Source organism: Sus scrofa, chromosome 1 (genome assembly GCF_054392235.1).
Source record: "Sus scrofa isolate SSC_HxYL_T2T_F1_AM1 chromosome 1, Sscrofa_HxYL_maternal_Yorkshire_Landrace_v2.0, whole genome shotgun sequence".
In the NCBI taxonomy this organism is placed as follows: domain Eukaryota; kingdom Metazoa; phylum Chordata; class Mammalia; order Artiodactyla; family Suidae; genus Sus; species Sus scrofa.
This window is the reverse complement of record NC_139383.1, coordinates 21,388,955-21,411,190: the sequence shown is the minus strand read 5'-3', so window position 1 is coordinate 21,411,190 and position 22,236 is coordinate 21,388,955. Positions and strand designations below refer to the sequence as shown.

Below are 22,236 nucleotides of genomic sequence, written 5' to 3'. Positions count from 1 at the left end.
GTGGACACAATGCTGTTCTGAAGTCAGTTCCTTTTCTTTCTCCTTTCAGATTGGTCCCCGAAAGTCCTCAGATGGCCAAGTACCCAGGAAACACACCTAAGGGGAAGAAACGGGAGGTGTCTGTTTACATGCCCATATTTCTCTCCAGACATCATGTAGAACAAGTAAAAACTAGCCTCAAATTTTCTTCTCTGCTCCTTTGAAAAATCTCCCAGAAAATCATTAAACAAAACATCAACCTGAATGACAATGCTTGATTTAAAGATTCACTTGAAATCTTTTTTTTTTTCCTTTTCTTTAGTGGATATTTAATAGGCTTTTAACAAAAATGTTGATTTGATATTAGAAACTTTTAGTGAAACAGCCTCTGGAGTAGCAGCATCATTACTTTCTAGGAAAATTGTTTTTTACTTACAGCTTTATTCTGTATAGTAGCTGTGAACTCTCAGCTTTGATATCTTATTTGCTCCTAATAAACATTAAACTATAATTGTAACTAGTTTAAATGTCCATCTGTATACCATGTAGAATTGTCTCACTGACACCAATGTACACAGTTGGTTTAGGGGCAAACACTGCAGTGGAGGGAACAGGACATAATACCCTTCCCACCCTGTGGCAAGGATGCTCTAAGTGGCCTCAGGCCATTTATTTATCACAGCCAAATCAGAAGTCAACTGTTCATTTCACTGGTGGCTTATGTAGCTGTCTTGGGAGGTGCTGTCTCAACTTTTTTTTTTGTAGAGTCATATATATTTATGCTTTTTTTTTCCCCTGCTTTTTAGGGCCACACCCTCGGCATATGGAAGTTTCCCAGGGTAAGGGTTGAATAGGAGCTAGAGCTGCTGCCAGCCTACTCCACAGCCACAGCAATGCCAGATCCTCAACCCACTGAGCAAGGCCAGGGATCGAACCAGCATCCTCATAGATACTAGTCAGATTCATTTCCACTGCACCACAACGGGAACTCCCAACTCATGCTTTTTAATCCAAGAGGTTTTTTTTGTTGTTGTTGTTAAACCCAGGGAATTTTATTTAGGAGTAAACTTTTTTTTTTTTTTTTTTGTCTCTAAGTAGGAGAATATCAACTTACTTCCACTTGCAGTACAGGAAACACAACATCTGAAGTCTTATGATCTGTACTGGGGACCAAATGCTAAGTTTTACACTTTGGTAAATCAAGTATGTGCTCTGCAACTGACTGACAACTCCCAAGCCATGTAAAAGGATCTGTAGAAGTGTCTATAAATGGGATGTGGGAGGCTTCGGCCCAGGTGAGTCCCACCTCTGCCTGTCTCTGCTTGCTCTGGGAGCCTGCCTTCCCTGGGGGAGGTCAGAGGGGATACAGGAACTGACTGAGACATCGTAGAGCAGCCGATTCCTGCAGGTGAGGTAACCTGTGTTCCTTGTCTCCTTTCTTCCCCGCCCCCCAAGTGGAACTGTAGTTTAAGGACCCACCACATCAGTTCCACGTATGCAATAGCCCAGCCCCGAGTAGCTTGTCTGCAATGCCTCCCACCCTTTATGGTCATCAGTGTCACTGTTAAGGGCCACGAACCAGTTTCTTACATTTGGCTAATATGCTGCTTTAATGAGCAAACTCACTTGAGGCTTCCCTTTCTCTACCCACTCACCACTCTATTCAGAGATAAACAAGTGAAATAAACAGTATTATGGGAGCATAATACTTTCTGAAGAAACCCCCCATAAGAGAGAATTTCTAATTTGTATCTAGAAAGTAATAGTAAACATCATTGTAAAACTGTTTCAAGATAGCACGGCAGACACTAAACTTCAGTAGCCAGTATTCTGATCTATATATCAGAAATAAATTACACGGCGGCATTCTGGAAATACTCAGCATGTTACACAGTGATTTCTAGAAATAAGTTCTTGGCACTGTAAGTTTAAATGAAACATATAAGATTTCTATCTTAAATCATTTTACTAAAAAAAAAATGTAGTTTCCAATAGATGCTGACTAGGTCAGAATGGTAGTTTTCTGAAAGGGATGTAATGACCAGGAGGGGGCAGGAGGGAGCCGCCTGAGGAGCTGGAACTGTTCTCTATCTCAACGTGGATGGTTCCGTGGTGTGGTTGTAGATAAAAATTAATCAAGCCATACACAGAATTTGTAGAGTTTATTATATGTAAGATATATCTTCATATAGAAAGCCTCTAAACACAAAAGACAAAGGAGCTTTAAAAAAGGTTAGGTTTTATATTTTAAAAACGCATTAGATACCAAATTCAAGAGATACAGTTACATTGTAAAACGTTACCTTTTTTGAATAAAACTAATATTGACTTAAATGATGAATTTTAAAATGCATTTACTTATTATTGGTGATTAAAAATATTTAAGCAGAGTAGTATTTTAAGCCAGACAGAGCAAAGGAAATTGTTTTATATATATATATATATATTTTAAAATTCCAGTAATATTTTTTAAATTCCTGTTAAAAATATAATCAGTATTAAAGTCAGCAAAATGCTTTTTTGACTGACGCCTGGATTATTTTACCACTTAACCTGGTTACACAGTGATTTTTTTTTTTTTTTTCTGTCAGATGTAACTGACAATCAGTTTAGTCTTTAAGATAAATGAAGTGATAACTCACATTGTAGCATCCTGTGGAAAATATTCAAACTACATTTAAAATGCTTTTTTAAAATGGAGACGTCTATTATTCCACAAGAAATTGTTTCTGTAAAACTACAGGTTGGCTATGGCAATAGTAACTAAACTACATCCAACCCTGAAGGTAGAAAAATCCCTGAAAAGAAATACACAGCCTAGTAATAATATGCAATATAAAGGTTATTTTCATATTTTAAAAATCCTCCCATTTTGGAGAGATCCAAACCTTTCCATAGTTCCCTTACTAGGCAGTGCCACATAAAGTTACTTAGTTAACATTATTATGATCATGGCTTACGATTAAATTCAATTTGACAAACACCTATATATAGCAGCCCTCGTATGGATGTCGGTTATGACAATAGTTGTAGTTCCATTAAAGAATACTTGCTTATTAAATTTGGTACAAAGCATGAACACTCAGGACAGATTGGCACAATACATGCAGTTCGAGAACTCTCTTCTCTCAAGCCAGTCATCACTGAATATGCTATATTCCAGTCCTGCTTTCCAAATCTTTCCTTGTATCATAACTGATGTTTCAAATGCTTTTTAAAACACCTTCCAGACTAAGAAAAGTATGCTTTAAAAACCAGTCATCTGAACGCATGGTGGAAATGAGGCAGGATAGCCGAACCAGTGCCAGCTGGGAAAACGTGGGGGATGGGAGGGAGGGGGAGCTGGCCCAGGCTCATAGTGCTCATGGCTAGTGAGGGATCTTGTTGCTGCTGCCCCAGACAGCTTAACCTATGGGGCAGAGATTCCCCAGGCCCCAGGGTGAGAGTGCTATTCCCAAAAGCATTCTGGGTAGCAGGAGGGGGCAGCTGCCAGAAGCCCAACAGGGGAGAGAGGTCCAAAGAGGCAGGTATTGTTAGGTTCACAGCGTCTGCAGGTAGCTCCTTGGGCAGGTTTACTTTACCAGCACCTCCCTTAGCCAGATCGAAACCTGGGTTGAGCTTGTGAGGTGACTGAGGCTCTTGCAGAGGCAAGTCCTCAAGCAAATTGGTATTGCAAAATCCTTTAGTATCTGCTTTGAGGGGCAGGCTTGCAAGTGGGGAGTATGAGGTAGAACTGGTGTTGTACTTGTGATTCTGGAGGGGTTGGGGGGGAGAGGTGGGGGGTGCTACGGGGTGGAGGGGGGCCAGGAGCTCTGGCAGCGCTTGTACAGGCTGGGAGGTTTGCTCCGAGGGGTTGTGGGTGTGGCTGTGTACCTCAGCTGGCAAGCTACTTGCAAGCCCATTCTGTGCAGGAGCTCCTAAAGGGAAAGGAGACAGTGGGGCAGCCTTCAGTTGAAACTGAGGAGAGATGGAGTGGAAGGTGCTCAGAAGGTCTCCAGACTGCAAACTCTCTTTCATCAGCTCCTGTGAGTGCGTCTTCTTGGTATGTCGCGTGAGGTGGTCTTTGCGCCCAAATCTCTGGGCACAAAACTGACACAGGAAGTCCTTGCAGCCTGTGTGGACCACCAGGTGGCGCCGCACGTCTTTCCGGGTGTAGAAGCATCTCTCGCAGTGGTCGCACTGGTGCTTCTTTTCCTTGGTTCCACTAGGGGGCTTTTCTTCCGCGTGGGCTTTGAGGTGGTCCAGCAGCACCTCTGTGCTCCCTAGCTCCAGGGCGCAGACCCCGCAGGTGAGGTCGCCGCTGCTGGCCGCGTGGAGGGCCAGGTGCCTCTTGTAGCCCAGCATGGTGTTGTACTTCTTCCCACACTCCTCACACCCAAAGGCCATTTTGTTGGGGTCGTGGGTTTGGAGGTGGTTTTTCAGGTGGTCTTTCCGGTTGAAAGTCTTCTCACAATGAGCGCACTGGTGAGATTTCTGGGGTGAATGGGTAGCCATGTGCCTAGGAGCAAAAGGGAAAAATTTCACAACAGACCCGGCTTTTTAAGAGCTGAAGAAGGGTACAGAAACAATATAACAGCAGTTTTCTACATAAGCCAGGTGGTGGCTTATGTATACACATACATATATATGTGTGTGTGTGTGTGTGTGTGTGTACATACACTTAAAAATACCTTTCTATATTTTCCACATTCTACGCATAAAGTTTAAAATAAAAAAAGCAAGCACTGTGTGATGCAATTTCACATCTGTAAAGACTATGCTTTGAGAATATATTTTCCAAATCTACAAAGACTTCTGCATACGCAAGTATTTTGAAAAACATTTTTCCTGAAAAATACTTTTCAGGAAGGGGTTAAATGACTATTCTATATTCTGAAAATGGCTCAACTTCCAAAAGTGATCCAATTTGACTTCTACACAGAACCCCATATCCTGCACCCACAATTGTTACTGTTCCTAATACAATTCCCGCTTGGTCTTTATTCAGACAAAAAGTTCAGACCATACACATAATGCTAAGGTGTCTATCCTTAACCCCATCCTCTCATGAGATCTTTGTGCTTAAGTCTTGGTTTCTTCCTCCTAGACACTTGTCAACTTGCTTCCTAAACGTCATTGGTAATATCATTGGCAAAGTCCAAAGGACTTTTTCTAGACGAAGCTGCCACCCCGGACACCAGAAGGAAGCAGAGTGGCTGCGGTAGCTTCTGGAAGACAGGCACAAATGGCACTGAGGAACAGCGGCCAATGCAAACAGGTGTTTGGGGGATCTGAAGTGATGCCCGTCTCTCCAAGTCCCAGATATACTTAAATGCATACACAGGTTGTAGAATGGGTTTTTGAAGCCTGCTAGAGGGCAAATCATCAAGATATTGTACAAGATATTCATGGCTAAATCATCAGGAATAGACATGAGGAGAGACTGGTTTACAGACTTGGCATTTGAACAAGTGTCTCTCTACTTGGTCCAGCACTAGTGAATAGGACCCCAAAGCTCTATGCTGGATTTTCCATTCTTGCCCCACTCCGCTTTTTCTTTGTGGAAGACTTGTACCTGACTAGATTTCATGGATCACCCATGTGTCCATCAACACCAGGTTAACAATTCTGGACCTGGTACTTCCTACCCACGCTCTCCTGTCCCAACTCCCGTCCTGCCACCACCAGCACCTGGGCCACAACGCCACTTTTCACATTCCACCAGCTCCCATCCCTCTGAATTTTTGGACTCTTTCCTTTGCCAGGCATTCAGGTCTTCTCTGTTTAGTTTATCCCTCACTTACTCACGCACCAGTTGCAGTCTAGAACACGATCACCTTAGAACTGAATTACTTCCATATCTTGTTTCCCTCCTTCACCTTCTTACCTCACAATCCAAGAAACCATCCGTTGCAATCTGTCCTATAGTCAGCACCAAATGCCCCCATCTTTGGGTGTCACTTGGACCACAGTGATCCTACAATTCTTCCAGGGTAACCACTTACATTAAGACTTCCAACCAGGGACTTCGGTCTGCTTTGCCAAATCATCTGCTCTGCGCTTTGCCGTCTCCATCTAACGGCTTTGATCGTTTGCTACCTTAGGTCCTATGTTCTCGTCTAGTTAGGCAAGTCAGTTCTCTTCTTCTTCGACCTCTGCTTATAAAACAGAGCTATGTTGCAACCGAGGGATGTGGGATGGAATGCTGCCCCCCCCACTTTTTTTTTTTCTTTCTTCAAAGCAAAACCTAAAGCATCCTGCCATCTCACCACTCCACTATCCCTTTATTAGATCCCTGCTTCAGGCCAGAGAGGCGAGAAATGTTGGCGGCTGTGGCAGGGAAGGCCGTTCTTGCATAAAGTACACTGCTTCCCTTTTTTGCCTCACTTCACACCCTTAGCTGAACAAGTTGTTTCCCTTGCTCAGAACCGCCAGCTCCTAAATATTGCTTAAGACATCTTCTTCAGTGCGGTTTACCACAGTAATCCCACCTAATTCCTGTCATTCCAATAATCTGTTAGCTCCTCTGTCTCTCCCAAATATTTATCTCCTATATGTGCTTCAGTCTTTATCCAGTTATAATATCCTTGCTGTGGCTTAACTGTAGCTAACACTGCTTTTGGTATTGGGGTAAGAATAATTACTCTGTACACATCAGAAGCTGGCTGCAAAACAGGAAGCCTTTGCAACGAAATGGGTGCACACAGTAGGCACTCAATACCTGTATTTATAGCCACTGGAGATTAGCAGATGGACAGAACACATCTGAATTTAAACAGTTACAGGCTAATTTTTAACAAATCAGCCTATTGTGTTACAGTATCTCTAAGAGTTCTAGTCTTAAGAGCCAGGAACACAATTTGTGTCTCTTTAACACTTTCAAGTAACTTCCTCTGGGGGCACTCTAAGATCTAATCCTGATGTGGTTCATCTTCGTACTACTCAGATGGAAATTCTCTCTTGCTAAAATCTGACTCCTACCTACGTATTTATATGTTAGTCTGAAAGTTAAGTTCCTTTCTCAAGATTAGAGGCAAAAGATGCATTTTTCTTGACCAGGAATCAAAAGAGGCCTGGATCGGTGGGAGTTCTGCATGTGCAGCTCTCAGGGGACCATGTATACAGTACACACATAGCATTCACTGTCAATCAGCCTGCTGTGCAACTTGTTGATTTTGAGTATATATTGTCTTTTCTATGATAGATAACTCCTTTACAGGCAGAAGCTATACCTCATATGTTCATTTCCCTCATGAAAGGACGTACCTAATAGGTACTCAAGAAATAATTCAGACTAAATGTACGACCTCTAAAAAAGAAAACCTATCTCTTCTAAAAGAGTAGCTTTTATCCTTTGCCTTTGAAAATCTGATTAAATGCACACACTCAACATCTGTATACCCATGAGTATTCCACCTGTTAGGGTGGCTTTTAGACCCAACAGCTCCGAAGCCTGACGTTCGGAGGCGATCGCTCGTCTCCATCCTCCCCCCAGGACCGTGACGCACTCCCCGTGCTTCCCACCTGGACCGTTACAAGAGCCTGCCAACCACCGTGCTTGCCTCTGCTCTCTTCTCCAAATTACGACCAGGGCCCTTTCTCTAACATCCTGACCAAATCATGTTTTTCAGTCCTTAGACATATTAGAAGAAGACAAACCCTTTAGGGCAGTGGATGAGGCCTGTCTTTTGAGCTGCTTCCTTCCTGCCTACCTTTCGAGCCTCCCCCTGTTGTGCACGCGTGCTTTCAGGCCAGGGCCTAGGGCTCTCCCGCAACCTCCTCTCTGCGGGCCTTCCATTCACTCTTCACGTCATAGCCAAAGACTCTACCTTTCTGGGGCGCCCTCCCAGGTCTGATCATGCCGTGGAGAACGTCCCCCACCTGCGCAGCTCTGTCAAAGCCCGTAGATTACATTGCACTTGTGTTTATAGGACCATTTCCCCAGCCATGTGAATTCCCATCTTTCTGTTCTGAGGCCTGGCGTATTGCAGGAAAACAACGGATATTTGTTGAACTGGACACTGCAGAGCACAACTGTTGTACGAAACTTTGATCATCACTGCAGATACAGCCTTAAAGGCTAAACGCATCCACACTCAGCACCCACTCTCCCTTGCAGTGTTTGGTCTGAGGGCTAGCAAAGCCTTTTAAAGGTATGTGTAAAAGTGCATACCTTTTCTAAAGCCTCTCACCTCATTAATTTATATCTGGAAATGAAGGCTTTGCCACAGTCTGGCTGCAAGCACTTGTAAGGTCGCTCCCTGGAGTGGGAATAATTGTGGATAGTGAACTTCTCCAGGGTGAGGAACGTCTTGCCACATAATTGGCAGGGGTAGGTGGCCATGGGCTTTGTCTCTCACACCTTCCTTTTCAGATACGCTGACCAAATGCTGTGCCATTTAAGTACAAATAGAAGGATGGTGCTGAGCACATCAGCAGAGCCACAGCAGCTGAATCCAGGCCAGGGGGGAGGCAGCCTCGTGGTCCTGGGCCTGGTTCTACCCAGACATGGGCCTCTCAGTTACCACTAGCTCTGCTTCCTGCTTCCCACATCCCAGTTTCCACGCAGGCTCAGGCTGAGAGGAGAAAGTCTGAGGCACAGATGAGGTTCCAGGAGCAGAAAGGCAATCTGCATCACCAGAGCTGGGGCATGTCCTGGATCACCGGACTGTCTGTGGAGAGAAGAGGAACAGTTTCCTTGCATTAGCCATTTGAAAACAATGCTTCTCCTCTACCAGCCCAGCATCAACATGGTCCTTTAAATAGCCCTGATGCAGCACGATTCTCCATCCCCATCCCCCACCCTGTGGGTTCTAAGAGACCCTTCTGCACATGAATGCACCTGCCTGTGCTTCTCCTGAGCGGCAGGAGTCAAGTGCATAGTGTTTTGATGGTGGATGAAGCACACACACTCCCTTGTGATAGAAGCAGCTATTTCCATTCACTCGCCATTATCTACTTCAAACCACGATTTCAGGTCTGTGTGAGGTTCAGCTGCTAATTCAAAGCAAAAAAAAAAAAAAAAAAAAACCTCCCCAGAGTGTTCACATGTCTTACTGGTACAGAAACAAAAATCATCCCTGCTTATTCAAACCATGGGCTAGTCCTCTCCACTCATCCTTGGCAGAACAGAAGTTGTTTGCTGCACCTGTTTAAACTTCCAGGGGATGAGACGAAATAATTTGTATACATCTAAGTTAATTTGTTTGGGAGGCTACTGAGCAGGACTCAAGTCTATGGTGTAAAGCGGGAATACAGCTAGTTTGTTCACTGAGGTGGTGCCTTTGCTGGGGAGACGGGAGGTTCCTGCGGAGACAAAGTGATGGCTCGGGCAGAGCTCAGGCCGCATCTGGAGGTACAGACCCCATCGTCCAGTGAATCGTGCTGCTCATCTTTTCCCTCCTCGTTTGTGGGGACATTTCCTCATTCCCCAGCCCCACCCGGGGAGCCAGCTCCCTTCGGGAAGGCCACGCCCAGGAGTGCACACAAGGCCTCAACCTCAAGCTGCCTCAAACCCCAATTATCACGGCCCTCCCGACCCAGGTGGCCACTCAAATCCAACCTCTTCTCTTACTACCAACAGACCAGCATTTGGGAGCCTTGAGAGTCCAAAGCAGCATCGTGAACAACAAGTAAAAGCCTGGCTGCCCGGAATCCTGTGCTCTTCTTGAAAGAGTAATCCTCCGACAGCAGATGTTAACCTTTCAAGTGCTGATGCTTAAAAAAATAAATAAATAAGTGTACTACGTGCTTACATTAAACACACTGGAGTAGCTTTTGTACACAGGCCAGCCTTTCCTGAACTTTGTCAAGTGAGCAGGGCACTCACGGCAACCAGACCAATCACAGCCGGTCTTTCCCGCAGTCATTCATTTATTGCCAAGTCTTGCAGAGCTGCTCTTTATTGTTAAAAGTTAATTTTTACTTACCTTTTCAGGGACTTTTGGATCAGAAAGCTGGAGTCTAGCTAGATGAACTCTGATTACAGTAACAGTTTGAGCATCTTTAACTGTATCCGCACGGAGCACATGCACATAAACAAACACGTTCCTTTTTAAAGGGTACGAATCGAAAGAAACCTCATGTTCCTCGTCAACTAGCTCAGATATTTTCACTGTCGGGTCAGAGTTCTCGGGGGCTGGTGCCGGGCAGATGCCCCTCACCATCGTGCCCCACCTGCTCGGAACCTTCAGTGATGACGTGAGCACTTGGACCTGAAGCTTCAACCACTGATCCAAAGCCAGGACCACGGCCGTTCTCAGCCAGCATCTTGGCACCAAATCTCCTTTCTGATGGCAACACGCACAGCCCTTATTCCTCTGTGACCAAGTGTGACTTAAATGGAACCTCTGACCTGGCTCTGTCCTAGCCCCTCTCCCCCAACTCCTTGTTCTCTCACCCTGTGCCAGTTCACGCGCCAGTCCACGCGCCAGTCCATGTGCCAGGCCCGGCCATGAGGCATCCCAACCACCCTGGCCACAAACAAAATAATTCCTTCCAGGAATTCTATCCTGTGTGGCCGAGTTTTTGCTGCCAGGACTCATGATGTGCCCTACTTCTCATCCAGCCTAAGACTGGCCATAATACTGGCCCCGCTAGAAAAGGCACAGTTTATCATCAGCATTAAATACACTCATTCACTTGAAACTGCTGTGTTTTTCCCAGGTCTATTTAAATAAAGATTAAAATGGACACACAACATGAAGTGTGAAATTCATCTTTTCCTTGCTCTCTTTCTAGCTGAACTCGAAATAGCACTAGTCACTCAGGAGGAGGAGCTGGTCTGGTGGGGAGGATTTTATATCCCCTGCCCCCCTGGTCCCCTACATGTATACATTCCTTCTCCCCACCTTTTGCTTGGTGAGAGATAACCAGGGCATCCAAAAGAACTTTCTATGACGGAAATGGATGGCCACTGAACACTCAAAATGCGATGCTGAGAAACTGAAATGTTCATTTGACACCTGATCTTAGCCATAAGGCCGAGAAGCAACTGAAATTTTCATTTTATTTAACTTATTTAAATAGCCGCATGAGGCTAGTGGCTGCCATCTGGGAAAGCACAGGCAGACTCTTCGTTTCACTATCAAAAGAGAGGAAGGCAAGGCCTTACTTTCCTCAGACACAACTATGCTGCCAGTTCGCCCTCAGGCGTTTTCCTGAAGCACAGGAGGTATTTGTGTAGATGCAGTCTCTTGTTTTATGAATACAGCAGGAAGTTTCCTTAGCTCCACTTCCAGCTCACCCATCTGTGAGCTGTGTCCTGAGTGTCAGTTTCTGCATCGGTGATATCTACCTGATGCATGTAAACAAGCCGTTGAAACGAGATGGATCTGAAAGCACTCTGTAATCTAAACACACACCATACGAATATACGGCGGTATTTATAAGCACTAGGATTAAAAGTAGAAACCATCAGCTGCAAACTGGCACAGGGATGCGCTCGCTCTACACACAGGACATAACGAGGCTGCGAGTACAACTGAGCCTGAGTTGCTTCTCAACAGATACCAACTTTGAGAGCTTACCAACACACCAAAAATACAAAGGAAAAATAAGCTTCATTCAATTAAAGATAAAAGTACCTGCCCTTTAGCATTGAATAAAGTTTTCCCAGATTCGCTTTCCAGACACTTTCCTAGACTCAGAAGTCCAACAGACGTGGCCGTCGTTACGTTTCCCTCAGGCCTTCAAAGATGGTGGGTGTATAATCAAGGAGTTTTAGATGTGGCCAGACTGGATTTAAATGGGAGACACTTCCTCCAACTAAACTTGCAAAGAACAACAACAAAACATTAAGTGACTAAAACTCTGTGATACTTATTTAATGCATTATTGCATTAATGTCTTTGCCCAAGACTTCTCTTTTTGAGTTCTAGGTCTCTGGGCTAAGTCCACCTGGTCCAGCACTAAGTGCAAAGTTGGTCCAGCGATGTTGAACCAAATTAATTTACAATCGTCCACGTTCTTTAACTTCTTCAGGAAGTCTTTTTTTTCCAAGGGTGTATTCGAATTCACAAATTGTTATAACATTTCACTCACAATAACTGTGTTATTTTATTAATATGGATCTTCAAATATAAATATTTACACTGTTTTCATGATATAATCACAAACTTCTATAAACACAGTCTTTCCCAACAGATTATAAATTCATTGTGGCTAAAGATCAAAGCCCGGCTATTTTTAAAAAATAAACCATGTGGATAATACAGCATCTCCCATCACCACGTACTTGACCAGTACTGGCCGGCTGCTGCTGATTCCAATCTTTGGTTGAAACCCGATGAGCTTTCTGGCCACATCCTTAAAACAGACTTGTGATTCACTTTCTATTATTTGGCACACTGCCAACAACCCTCACCGAGGCCTAACAAAGGAGACGGTCCCGAGGAGAATCAGTCTGTTCTGTGACTTGACATTCAGATCGCATCTGAGTCCTAAATACTCCATATTTCAACACCTGTCACCCTGGAAAGAGAGTAAGTCTTCCCCCCAAAACATCTCAGGACATAATTTTCAATCCCCTTGATTCTAAAAATACTGAGTGAGTGATACAGATCTGCCAGTATGCCAGAGAAGGCTTGTGCCATCTGCTTCATTCTGTTCATGCTGATTATTTTGGGGATGAGAGAGGATCAGATTGGAATAAGAACATATATATATGGCAACAGCCAGGAAGGACTGTGTCCCCTGAGGGCTGGTGGTATACGACGGTGGAGGGAGAGGGCAGAGCACAAGTGTAGTCCCAGGACGTCCCCAGGGCCTCGTAACACAATCAGCTAACGAGGGACAAATGTTTTACAGCATTCTCCAACTATGACTTCTGGCTTCTATTTCCATTGTCCCCAGTGACACAATGCAAGGCCCACTTCTGAGAGGAAATTGCATTTCCATTTTTAGTCTTCCAATATGGCTCCTCGCCGTTCTTTTTTTGACTCCATTCATCCCCACTCCTTGTGGATGAGAAGGTTCTACTCCCAATGTTTGTTTTCCTCTCATCCTCCCAAAGCCTGGGATTGCTTTTCTATGTATGTCTTGAGGCCAAGTGAAAAAAGGCCTCTCGTAAGGTTCTGTTTCTCCTCATACTCACAAAATATGAAACAGCCAATCAGAGTGGGGGAGGTGGAAATTCACTGTTTGACTCCAGGAGCTTTCTAGAGAGAGGGCTCCCCTCCATATTCAGAAGGACTCTGGTAGTACGTCTCTATCATCCACGAAAAAACATCCGGAAACATCAGCAGCGGAAAGAGCTCCTCAGAAGCTTCAAGGGGTTGCTATTGCTTATCTGTGATCGTCCACACGCACCATGAAACGTGTGAGGTGTTCTATCTGAGCAAGGAGGATGTTTGAGAAATCGGGCCTCACTGTATGTCTCCTCGCAAAGGAGGTGCTCACAGCGCTGGACTAAAGACTAGATGGAGGTGCTCACAGCGCTGGACTAAAGACTAGATGGCAGCGGAGGGATGTGGCGCTTGATGCCTGCCTTCTCGCATGGCTGCAGCTCGGTCTGCAGCCTTTGCCAGGAACACGGGGTCATAAGGGGGGCCCGAGGCGCAGCTTCCAGGCTGTGAGTTCTCTAAAATTCTGTGCAAAATTAGGAGGCATGTGTATTGGCGTTCTTATGAGGACAGAGACCATAGCTTTTGCCAGGCTTTCCGAGATTTAAACCGGTTAAAGGACACTGACTTAGATGGCAAAAGAGAAAATCCCTCTCAGTGCTATCAATTTGGTTTGACTTTTCACAAAGTCACTGATATTCCCGAAGCCACGGGCCATCCATTTTGTGCCTCAACCACTGCATTTTATGTTAAAAGTTTAAAAAAAGGCTCTATGACGTTCTTTGGAAATTCGAGCAGTAAACAATGTGTACAAATTTCATCGCAAATATGGGTGCAGGTGATCATGTCATAGAGCCTATCAGGTAAGGCAGGCCTACCTGTTTTGAGTAGAGAGCAGGCGGCTCTCGAAATCACAGGAATTCACTTGTCAGCATCTTTAAAAATCTTTTATTAAAGAGTACGCACGTGTGCATGTGCGTCCTCCATCAAGTACGAAGATAGTCATTAAAATCCATAATACCTGAGCTGCCTATCACTTGGACGAAGGCCCTCCCCTAGGAGGAGCTCTCAGGCTGGACCCACAGAGCCTGTCCCCCACTGTGTCTGTGGACCTCTCATCCAGGTGGCCCAAAGGCATCCAAGGCTGCCCATTCATCTACCTGCTATTTCCTTAAGGGGCCACCTCCTCGCATGCTTCCCTGTGCCCTTTCCTGGACGGTTGGCACTCCCCCCTAAACACCTCCTTTTCCTTGTCACTCCCAGGCAGAGGAATGAGCTCCTTTCCCACATGGTGAGATGGTGAAACAGGGAGATGCCCAAGGAAGCAATTATAATGGTCCAGGCGAGACCCCAGGGGCCTGGGCTAAGGCGGTGGAGATGGAAGCAGAGCACCGGAAACCACGGCCCCATCAGCCAAGGAACGTTGGTTTGGTGAGAAACTACTTGCACAAAGGTTTTTCCATGTCCCCCCCCCCCCCCGAGAACGACTTATTCAACAAGAGGTAGAGAGTTCCACTTTAAAACCTTTGAAACAATTTGCTCTTGTGTTGGGGCGCACAGAGGGGCCCTGCCCCCCCCATCCTGCCCTGGGAGCGCTGCGCACGGCAGCCCCCCCTTCCCCAGCAGAGCGAGCGGGTGGGCTGTCTACTGACTCCTTCGCACTGTCCCCTTGAGAGACTTGATTTTGCTAGCCCAGGGACTAAGGCTCTCATTTTCTTAGAAACAAGGCCTAAAATAAGCAAGAAAGCTGAAGTGAATTGTTTATCGTACAATCAGAGAGAAAATTAACGAGAAAGCTGTCCAGCTGATTACACCACAGCTTTCGAACCTCAAATCTATGCACTAGACCTAGAATGAAAAACGACAAGGACCTTCTATTCACAATCACTATGAGTGCTATCTAAAGACGGTGACGTGAATAAAAGTACGTAGCTTCAGTCTCTCCTGAAACTGTACTAAAACAGTATGAGGGAGAATTCCCAAAAACACAGCCCTAAGATAACAGGAAAGGAGAAAACTGCTGCAGAACTGCGGGAGCTAGAAAGCAGGTAAACAAGCAGTAACTGACTTCGCAGTCCTGCGAAAACCGAACTCTAAGGCCAGTAATGAAAAGCTGTGAAGCAACCTGATTAACCCAGCAGAGCCCATCCAAAGTCTCAAACTGGGGCAGTAGGTACTTCTGGAAGTGGGGCTGAGAGTGGGTATAGAAAGGGAAAGTGGTTTAAAATCTGTCAGTGCATTCAGCCCCCTGACCCCCTCCCCACTGAGGGTATGAGAAGGGGGTACTGTGCTGAAAACCGGGTGAATTAAGTGGAAGTTTGCATACTTCCCCTATTCGGCTCTCAGAACAATGGCAACCAGGCCTATTATACTCTCCAGGGCAGGAGACTGAAAGAGTCTTCTCTGGGAAAGCTGACCAGCCCAAGAGAAAAGAGCTCACGACAAGGACAAATGGCAGTCCTGAAGGGTTTACCCGTATTGCCCTACAACGAAGCCCTTGTTGACAAGCCCTATCTAAGGATACAAAGCTTCCTCAGCTTTTCTATGGCTCCACTCCTAAGTCTGCAGGCAGCCAACGATTACCAGAAACCAGAAGCAAGCATCTAATAGGAAAACTCAATAGAGAATAGAAAGCAGCAGCTAGGGAAAACAAGAAGAAAAAGACTGTATGCAGAGAAGGAAGCTTCAGAAACAGCTATCATGACTATCCTAAAGAGACTAGAGATGTCCCCCAAGGAACAGGAATTTTCAAAAGGAAAACAACAGCAAGGAGAGTGGCAAGTGCGAGACCCCAGAGCCAGGGCCAGGCATTTGAGTCAAACTTGCTGGGTGAGCAACTGAGAATCTGCAAGGCTTAATAAAGTCCCCGGGCGACTTGTTTGTTTTCTGGGTTTTTTTGCTTTTTTAAAAAGGGCCGCACCTGCAGCATATGGAAGTTCCAGACTAGGAGTTGAATTGGAGCTGCGGCTGCCGGCCCATGCCACAACCACAGCAACACCGGATCCTTGACCCGCTGAGAGAGGCCAGGGATCAAACCCGCATCCTCACGGACACTAGTCAGACCCTCATTTCCGATGTGCCACAACGGGAACTCCCAAAGTCCCCAGATGACTCTTAAAGCACCTTTGTGTCTGCCAATGTGGCTTCTTTTGAGGGTGCCTGCTCTTTTTACATCTTTCCTGGTTCTAATGCTCACCAGTGATTAGCACCATGAAGCAACCTTTTATAACACAGCTAAAATAACCCAGAGATGAATTAACAGTAAAATCATTCATAGGTTAAATGGTTAAAATATGCATCATTAGACTAAGGAACAGGAAAGAGGAGATTTTACATATATATATGTTTGTTTGTTTGGTTTTTTTTTTTTTTTTGGCTGCAGCTTCTAGGCCAGGGATCGAACCCACACCAGGCAGCAACCTGAGCCATGGCAGTGACATCAGCTCCTTAACCTGCTGAGCCTCCAGGGAATTCCAAGATGAGATAATTTTAAGTTAATGAAACAGTTTACTATCTGGGTCATATGAAAAAGGTGCCTATTATCACTGTTTCTTGTTAAACATTTGTACCAGAAGCCGTGGACCATAAAGCAATACAAAGATATAAAACTGGAATAGAATAAATCTTTCATCATCTACAGATGGCTATCTACATAGAAAACTCCAAAGAATCCACACATAGAATACTAGAATTAAAAAGTCTGAGGAGGTGTTTGGTTACAAAAATCAAGTACATTTCTAAATACCAGCAAACAGAAGTATAATTTAAAATGAATTAGCCACAAAACAAAGACATCTAGGCATAAATCTAACCAAAGACATACAAGATATTTATAGAGAAATTATAAAACTATACTGAAAGACATAAAAGAAAGCCCAGATAAATATACCATGTTCATGAATAGAGAAATAGAGATAGAATTATTGTAATATTGTCAGTTCTCCATATTAATATACTGATTCAATGAAGTTCATTTTATTTTTTTCAATGAAGTTCTAGTAAAGATTCAGCAAGGTTCTTTGTTGGAACTTGGCAAGATCATTCTAAATTTTATACGGAAAAGGAAAAGTCTTTCCAATCCACCTGGATCACTCTCATCACCATACAAACAGACCATGCTTTCCCAAAGAAGAAAAGGTAAAATGTAACAGATAAATTTTTTTTAAAAAAGCTACACTAATTAAGGCAATAAGATATACAGGCACAGGATCAGACAAGTAGCCCCAAGTGGAGCAGAATGAATAGCCAAGAAACAGATCAACTGTTGTATGTAAACTTGATATATGACAGGGCTGGCACTTCGGCCACTGGGGAAGGAATGGACCACTTAGTAACTGGCTGTCCATGTGGAAAGTACGGAAACTGGATTCCTACCATACATCATATACAAAATTAATTCCAGACAGATTACAGGCTTAATGTTTAAAACAAAACTTTAAACCTTTAGGCAAGAACAAAAAATAAAAAGGTATTTCACAGAAGGGGAAACTTAAACAGCCAATAAACAAATGAAAAATAGGTATAGTTTTATCCAGGTTAGGTCTCCTGGTCCATCATTAAAATCACTTCTCTTGTACTTTTCATTTTTCAGGGCCTTCCTTCTTAACTAGCAAAACTTTAATCCTGGCTGATTTATTTAATCTCTGACCTACCCCACCCCCTACCCCTGGCACTCCAGAAGCACGTTAAGGTTCCTCTTTAGCATATCCAAACGGCCCGCATCACCACTTTAGTGCTTATTAAGTAAAATAAGGGTTATCTGAACACACACGCTGTGATACTGACAGTCAGTCTGATGGCTAAGTGACCAAGGGACGGGATACACTGGATGAAGGGATGATTCACACCTCGAGTGGGATGAGGTAGGCTGGCACAAGATTTCATCACGCTGCTCACAATGGCGTGGAATTTAAAGTTTATGGATTACTTCTGGAATTTTCCATTCAATATTTCTGGACCAAGGTTGACCATGAGCAACTGAAATCACGGAAAGTGGAGTGTCAGATATGGAAAGACTACTTGAGTTAGTTGAGGACTTAGGAAAGGTGGTGATGGAGAGGCCAAGAAAGGTCAAGTCCCAGAAGAATAGTCCAGCAAAACACAGGAGTTTGGAGTTCAGTTTTAGACATGCTGAGTGTAATGGTGCCTAATGGGCACTGAGGCCAGCGAAGAGACCCACAGCACAGAGGAGGAGCTGAGGCAGTCGTCCAGACTAAATCACAGCAAACAACACCTTTATCTTCAGGGAACTGGACACCATCCAGAGAAGCCCCTAGATCTGGCTTCTCTCAGTGACTTTTTTTTCTTTCTTTCTTTTTTTTTTTTTTTTTAGGGCCGAAGCTGTGGCATATGGAAGTTCCCAGGCTAGGGCTCAAATCGGAGCAGCCACAGTAACCTGGGATCCCAGCCACATCTGTGACCTACACCACAGCTCACGGCAAAGCTGGATCCCCAGTGAGCAAGGCCAGGGGTTGAACCCACATCTTCATGGAAACTAGTCAGATTCATTTCCGCAGCGCCACAGCAGAAACTCCTTCTAAGTGACTTTATGAATTACTCTGGGCTCTATGTGGGTGGCCTTAATCACCAGTGTCTGCCTCCCCAGAGTGGTCTGGAATGGCTGGGGGGCAGTCCTAGGGGTGAGAAGAGACCTGTTTTCTTTGCAGCCTAGCCTAGGCTGCAGCTAGGCTGGTCCTTCCTCCAGATACCTACTCTGCTTTGTGCAGCCAGATGGAAGAGGGCTTGTGGGGACATGCAAGTCTCAGAGGCTTCAAGGACAGAAGAAGCCATCCGATTCTAAATTTCCTTGGTTCCCCTTAGGGAAGACAGTGTAGAGACAAACCTATGGTGATAAACATAAGCAAAATAAGAATTAAGTTTGCACTAAAGAAAAAACTTCATAAGATGTCCAAAATAATTTATAGATGGTGAGAGTACAAAACAAGACCCTAAGAGCTCAAAAATCCTGTTGGGTTGCCTACTCCACTGAAAGAGAGTGGGCTTTGTTTGTTTGTTTAAGATGGGAGCCTTTTGTTGTTATAATGTGTTTAGCAGATTGAAGGTAATAAGTAACTGATTTTGTCAAGATTAGACAGCCACTCCAGGCCCACAGGGAGGTGGGGAGAGAAGAGGAAAAGCAGATAGAGAAAGTCCATAAAACTCTGTCTTGAGTGGGATGGGAGGAAGCCCTAAGCAGCAATGGAAGAGGCAGAAGCCCAGGAATATGAGCCTGAATGAGCCACAGAAACCTGAGAGAAACCAAACTTCCAAGAGCAAAAGAGGACCACTGACCAGGAGCCAGGCTCCATCACCTCCGAGGCGTCATCTGAAACTGGAACCTGTAAGGGGTGGAAGCAGGAAGCTTCCATGGCTTGGGACTCCCCGGATGGGCCCCAAGCACCTCTACGGGATCCCATCCATCGGGCAGAGGGAAGGACACATCTTTACAGGCCCTCCACATGCCTCCCGTCCCCAGCACATACCTTCTGTTTTTAAATATTAACACTGAGGAAGAAACCGACAAAAATCTACAGGCAAGCAGAATGCCCTTTGTGCATCCAGAGAGGCAAGGGTGAGACCGGGGACTGGTTCTCAAGCTGAGATGGGATGAAACGTTTCAAGAAGACTGTTAGTGGACTCTAGGTAGCATGGTGGGGGGAGGGGGGAAGCGCGGACCTGAAATCCAGACAAGAGCCCCTGGTATTAGGAGAAGATTTTCTAGTCATTAAAGTCAGCGGCAGGGCCTACTCCTTTGTGACAGCTGGAAATATATCCCCCTCCTCCCTCCCAACAAATCCTCAGCTACTCGCCTTTACGCCCTTTAGGATGTGTTTCTATAGTGGGCAGGGGTGATCTCTTTTCCTGGGACTCTAAGAGCAGGGCACAGAGGGACCAAAACTTACCTAATTATCGACAGGGCCTATTGTCCTAATACGGTTACCATTCTAGGGAAAAGAAAAGGCCGATTCCTTCCCAGGAAGTGTGTGAGGGTAACGGCTCACCCTGAGAAAAGAAATAAGAAAAGCTGGCTAGTCACAGGGATGACGGAAGCCAGATTCCTGAGCTAAAACCTCTTGATGGGACGGACACTAAAGGCTACGTGAGACTGAGAAAGGATGCTCAAGACTTGGGCAGACTTTTTTTTCTAAAACAATAATCTGTCCAAATAAACAGGAAAAGGAGTAAAAGTTTCAGTAACAACCTGTTGGCAGAGGATTGCTGGGGGGGGAAGGGGGGCTGGATTAGAGATGACTTTTGTTTTTCCTCTTCAGATATCTGTACTTGCTACATTTTTCTAATGACCACATAGGCCGAGTTTAGGAGTGAAGCGGGTGAGAAAGAGGGAGGTCTAGTTCAGGCAGAGGGAAGACCGTGGAAAAGCAGCACAGGGCAGCGTGGACAGTGTGGTTCAGTTTGGCTGGAAGGCAGGTGTGCGCGTGAGCGGCAGGGCCTGCAAAGGAGGCTGTGCCCCAGCACAAGGGAGCTGGAGCACCAGGCAGAGGGGCCTGGGAGCCAGGGAACCCAAGGAAGGCCCATGGACAGCCCGTCTCGCCCAGAAAAAGTTACAAGTAATCACTCACCCCTCCCCACCACAACTTTGCTACCCTGAGGGAAGAGTGGATTCAAAAGTACTGTTCTCAAACGCTAAATGGTTCTTTTTTTTCCGCCCACAAGGAGGGCCTGAGACCTAATCTGATTAACTGAATGGGCGCAAATGTAATTGGCAATTTTAAAAGACAATTTACACGATTTTTTTCCCCAAGCTTTTTCAGCGGCTGAACGTCCAGAACTCACTTTACTATAAACTGTGTACACAGCTGAGAGAGAAAAGTGAAATTGCTGTACTCAATGCCTCGCTCACCGCCCTTCCTCGGGAAGGAGAGGTCTGCCCACCTCTGCGAGCACGCGCCTCCTTTACAGGACAAAACTACCACGCGGGGCTTGAGGGAGGATTTTTCTCTTAGCCCTGCCATGCCGCATCTGATAAACTCCAGGGATGCCAAGCAAACAGTTCGCCCAGAAATACCTGGTGTGAAATACTAAAATATTTATCGCTAGGCCTTTCAGATGACCCCAGTTTTTAATTGTTTTTCCTTGTAAGAGGGGAGACATTTTAACAGGTTTCCATCTTAAAGGGAAATGGCGCAGGAGGGACAAGGCAAAGTGTTCCCAGTTACTGCCCTGTCTTCTCTGAAAGGGACACAAGAATGTCAAGGAAATGGGGGAGAAAGCGTAAAAAGAGTGGAACACTAGCAGGCAGGGCCTCCTCTCCTTTTCACCTTAAGTCTTTTCTCTTCCCCCATTCACAGCATTAGGTCCTTTGTTTGTTTAACAAACCATTACAACCATACCCAGTTCAATGGGGAGGAATGTGAACCTCTCTAAGTAGCTGTCCTCGCCATCCACATGTGTGGTCCGTCCCGCAGCCCATCCACAGGGGCTTCAATGTGCTGTTCTGTGCTCCTGTCGCCCTGGAGGCCAGGCACCTTGCTTACAATAAGCCCCAATTTCCCGCCCGCTGCATGCTTGCTGCCCCTTCCCAGTAGCCTAGAGCGATGCCTCAAGGGCGCTCTGCCTTCCCTGCTTGCCCAAGGGAAGGCAGAGCCATCCTGCCCCGGGCTTGTCCCACTCGGCTCCAGAGACAGACAAGGCCTGGTGTGTTGGCCACCCTACCTGTCTGCAGCCCGCAGACTCACGGCCCAACACTTGGCAGTCACATTCCAGAATCTTCCCGGTTGTCACGCACAGTCTTCTAACGTCAATCACACAGTAAAGGGAGGATACAACCGCAAGGTCCCCCCTTCCCCACCTAATTAGAATGGCTAGGGCCTTTCCCGGTTCCTAGCAGCTATGTTGGCCATGTTGGGATGCATTTCCATATCTTGGCCAATAAATCAAAAAACATCTTTCAGTAAGAATATTCTATTTCAGATGGAACTAAAATAACATATAGTAAAACGGTGTTACATTTCAGTGGGACTCAAAGCCCTCTCATGCTTTTTTGTCTACGAATTTCCATCGGACAGCCCCGTGAGACAGGCTGGAAAGGCATCTTCAATCCCATCTATCGGATGAGGAAACTGAGGTGCAGAGACTTAAGTTCTTTGCCCACAGGCACTGCCTAATAAAACGACACAAGTATTATACTGTACCAAGCAAAGTGCCAAACACAACAGTGAGTGCCCGAGAGTCCATTAACATATGACTGATGATGATG

The 22,236-nt window shown here is 45.4% G+C and overlaps 2 protein-coding genes across 35 annotated transcripts in view; one reads left to right on the top strand and one right to left on the bottom strand.

The window, feature by feature from the left end:
• The window catches only part of ZC2HC1B (zinc finger C2HC-type containing 1B), a 41,143-nt gene extending 40,647 nt beyond the window's left edge, over nucleotides 1–496 (top strand). For all 3 annotated transcript variants that reach the window (XM_021087130.2, XM_085024420.1, XM_085024427.1), the window contains one exon: nucleotides 50–496. The gene's annotated coding sequence lies outside the window, so the exon portion shown is untranslated. The remainder of the gene's footprint in view (nucleotides 1–49) is intronic.
• Nucleotides 497–2,126: 1,630 nt separating this feature from the next.
• Nucleotides 2,127–22,236, bottom strand: part of PLAGL1 (PLAG1 like zinc finger 1) — a 67,458-nt gene continuing 47,348 nt past the window's right edge. For 20 of the 32 annotated variants that reach the window (XM_085011800.1, XM_085011791.1, XM_085011891.1 and 17 more), the window contains 2 exons: nucleotides 8,151–8,630; nucleotides 2,127–4,477 (listed from right to left, as the gene is read on the bottom strand). In XM_085011800.1, coding sequence (XP_084867926.1) covers nucleotides 3,238–4,477; nucleotides 8,151–8,302 — 1,392 coding nt within the window. In that variant the 5' untranslated portion in view covers nucleotides 8,303–8,630 and the 3' untranslated portion in view covers nucleotides 2,127–3,237. 32 annotated transcript variants of the gene reach the window in all.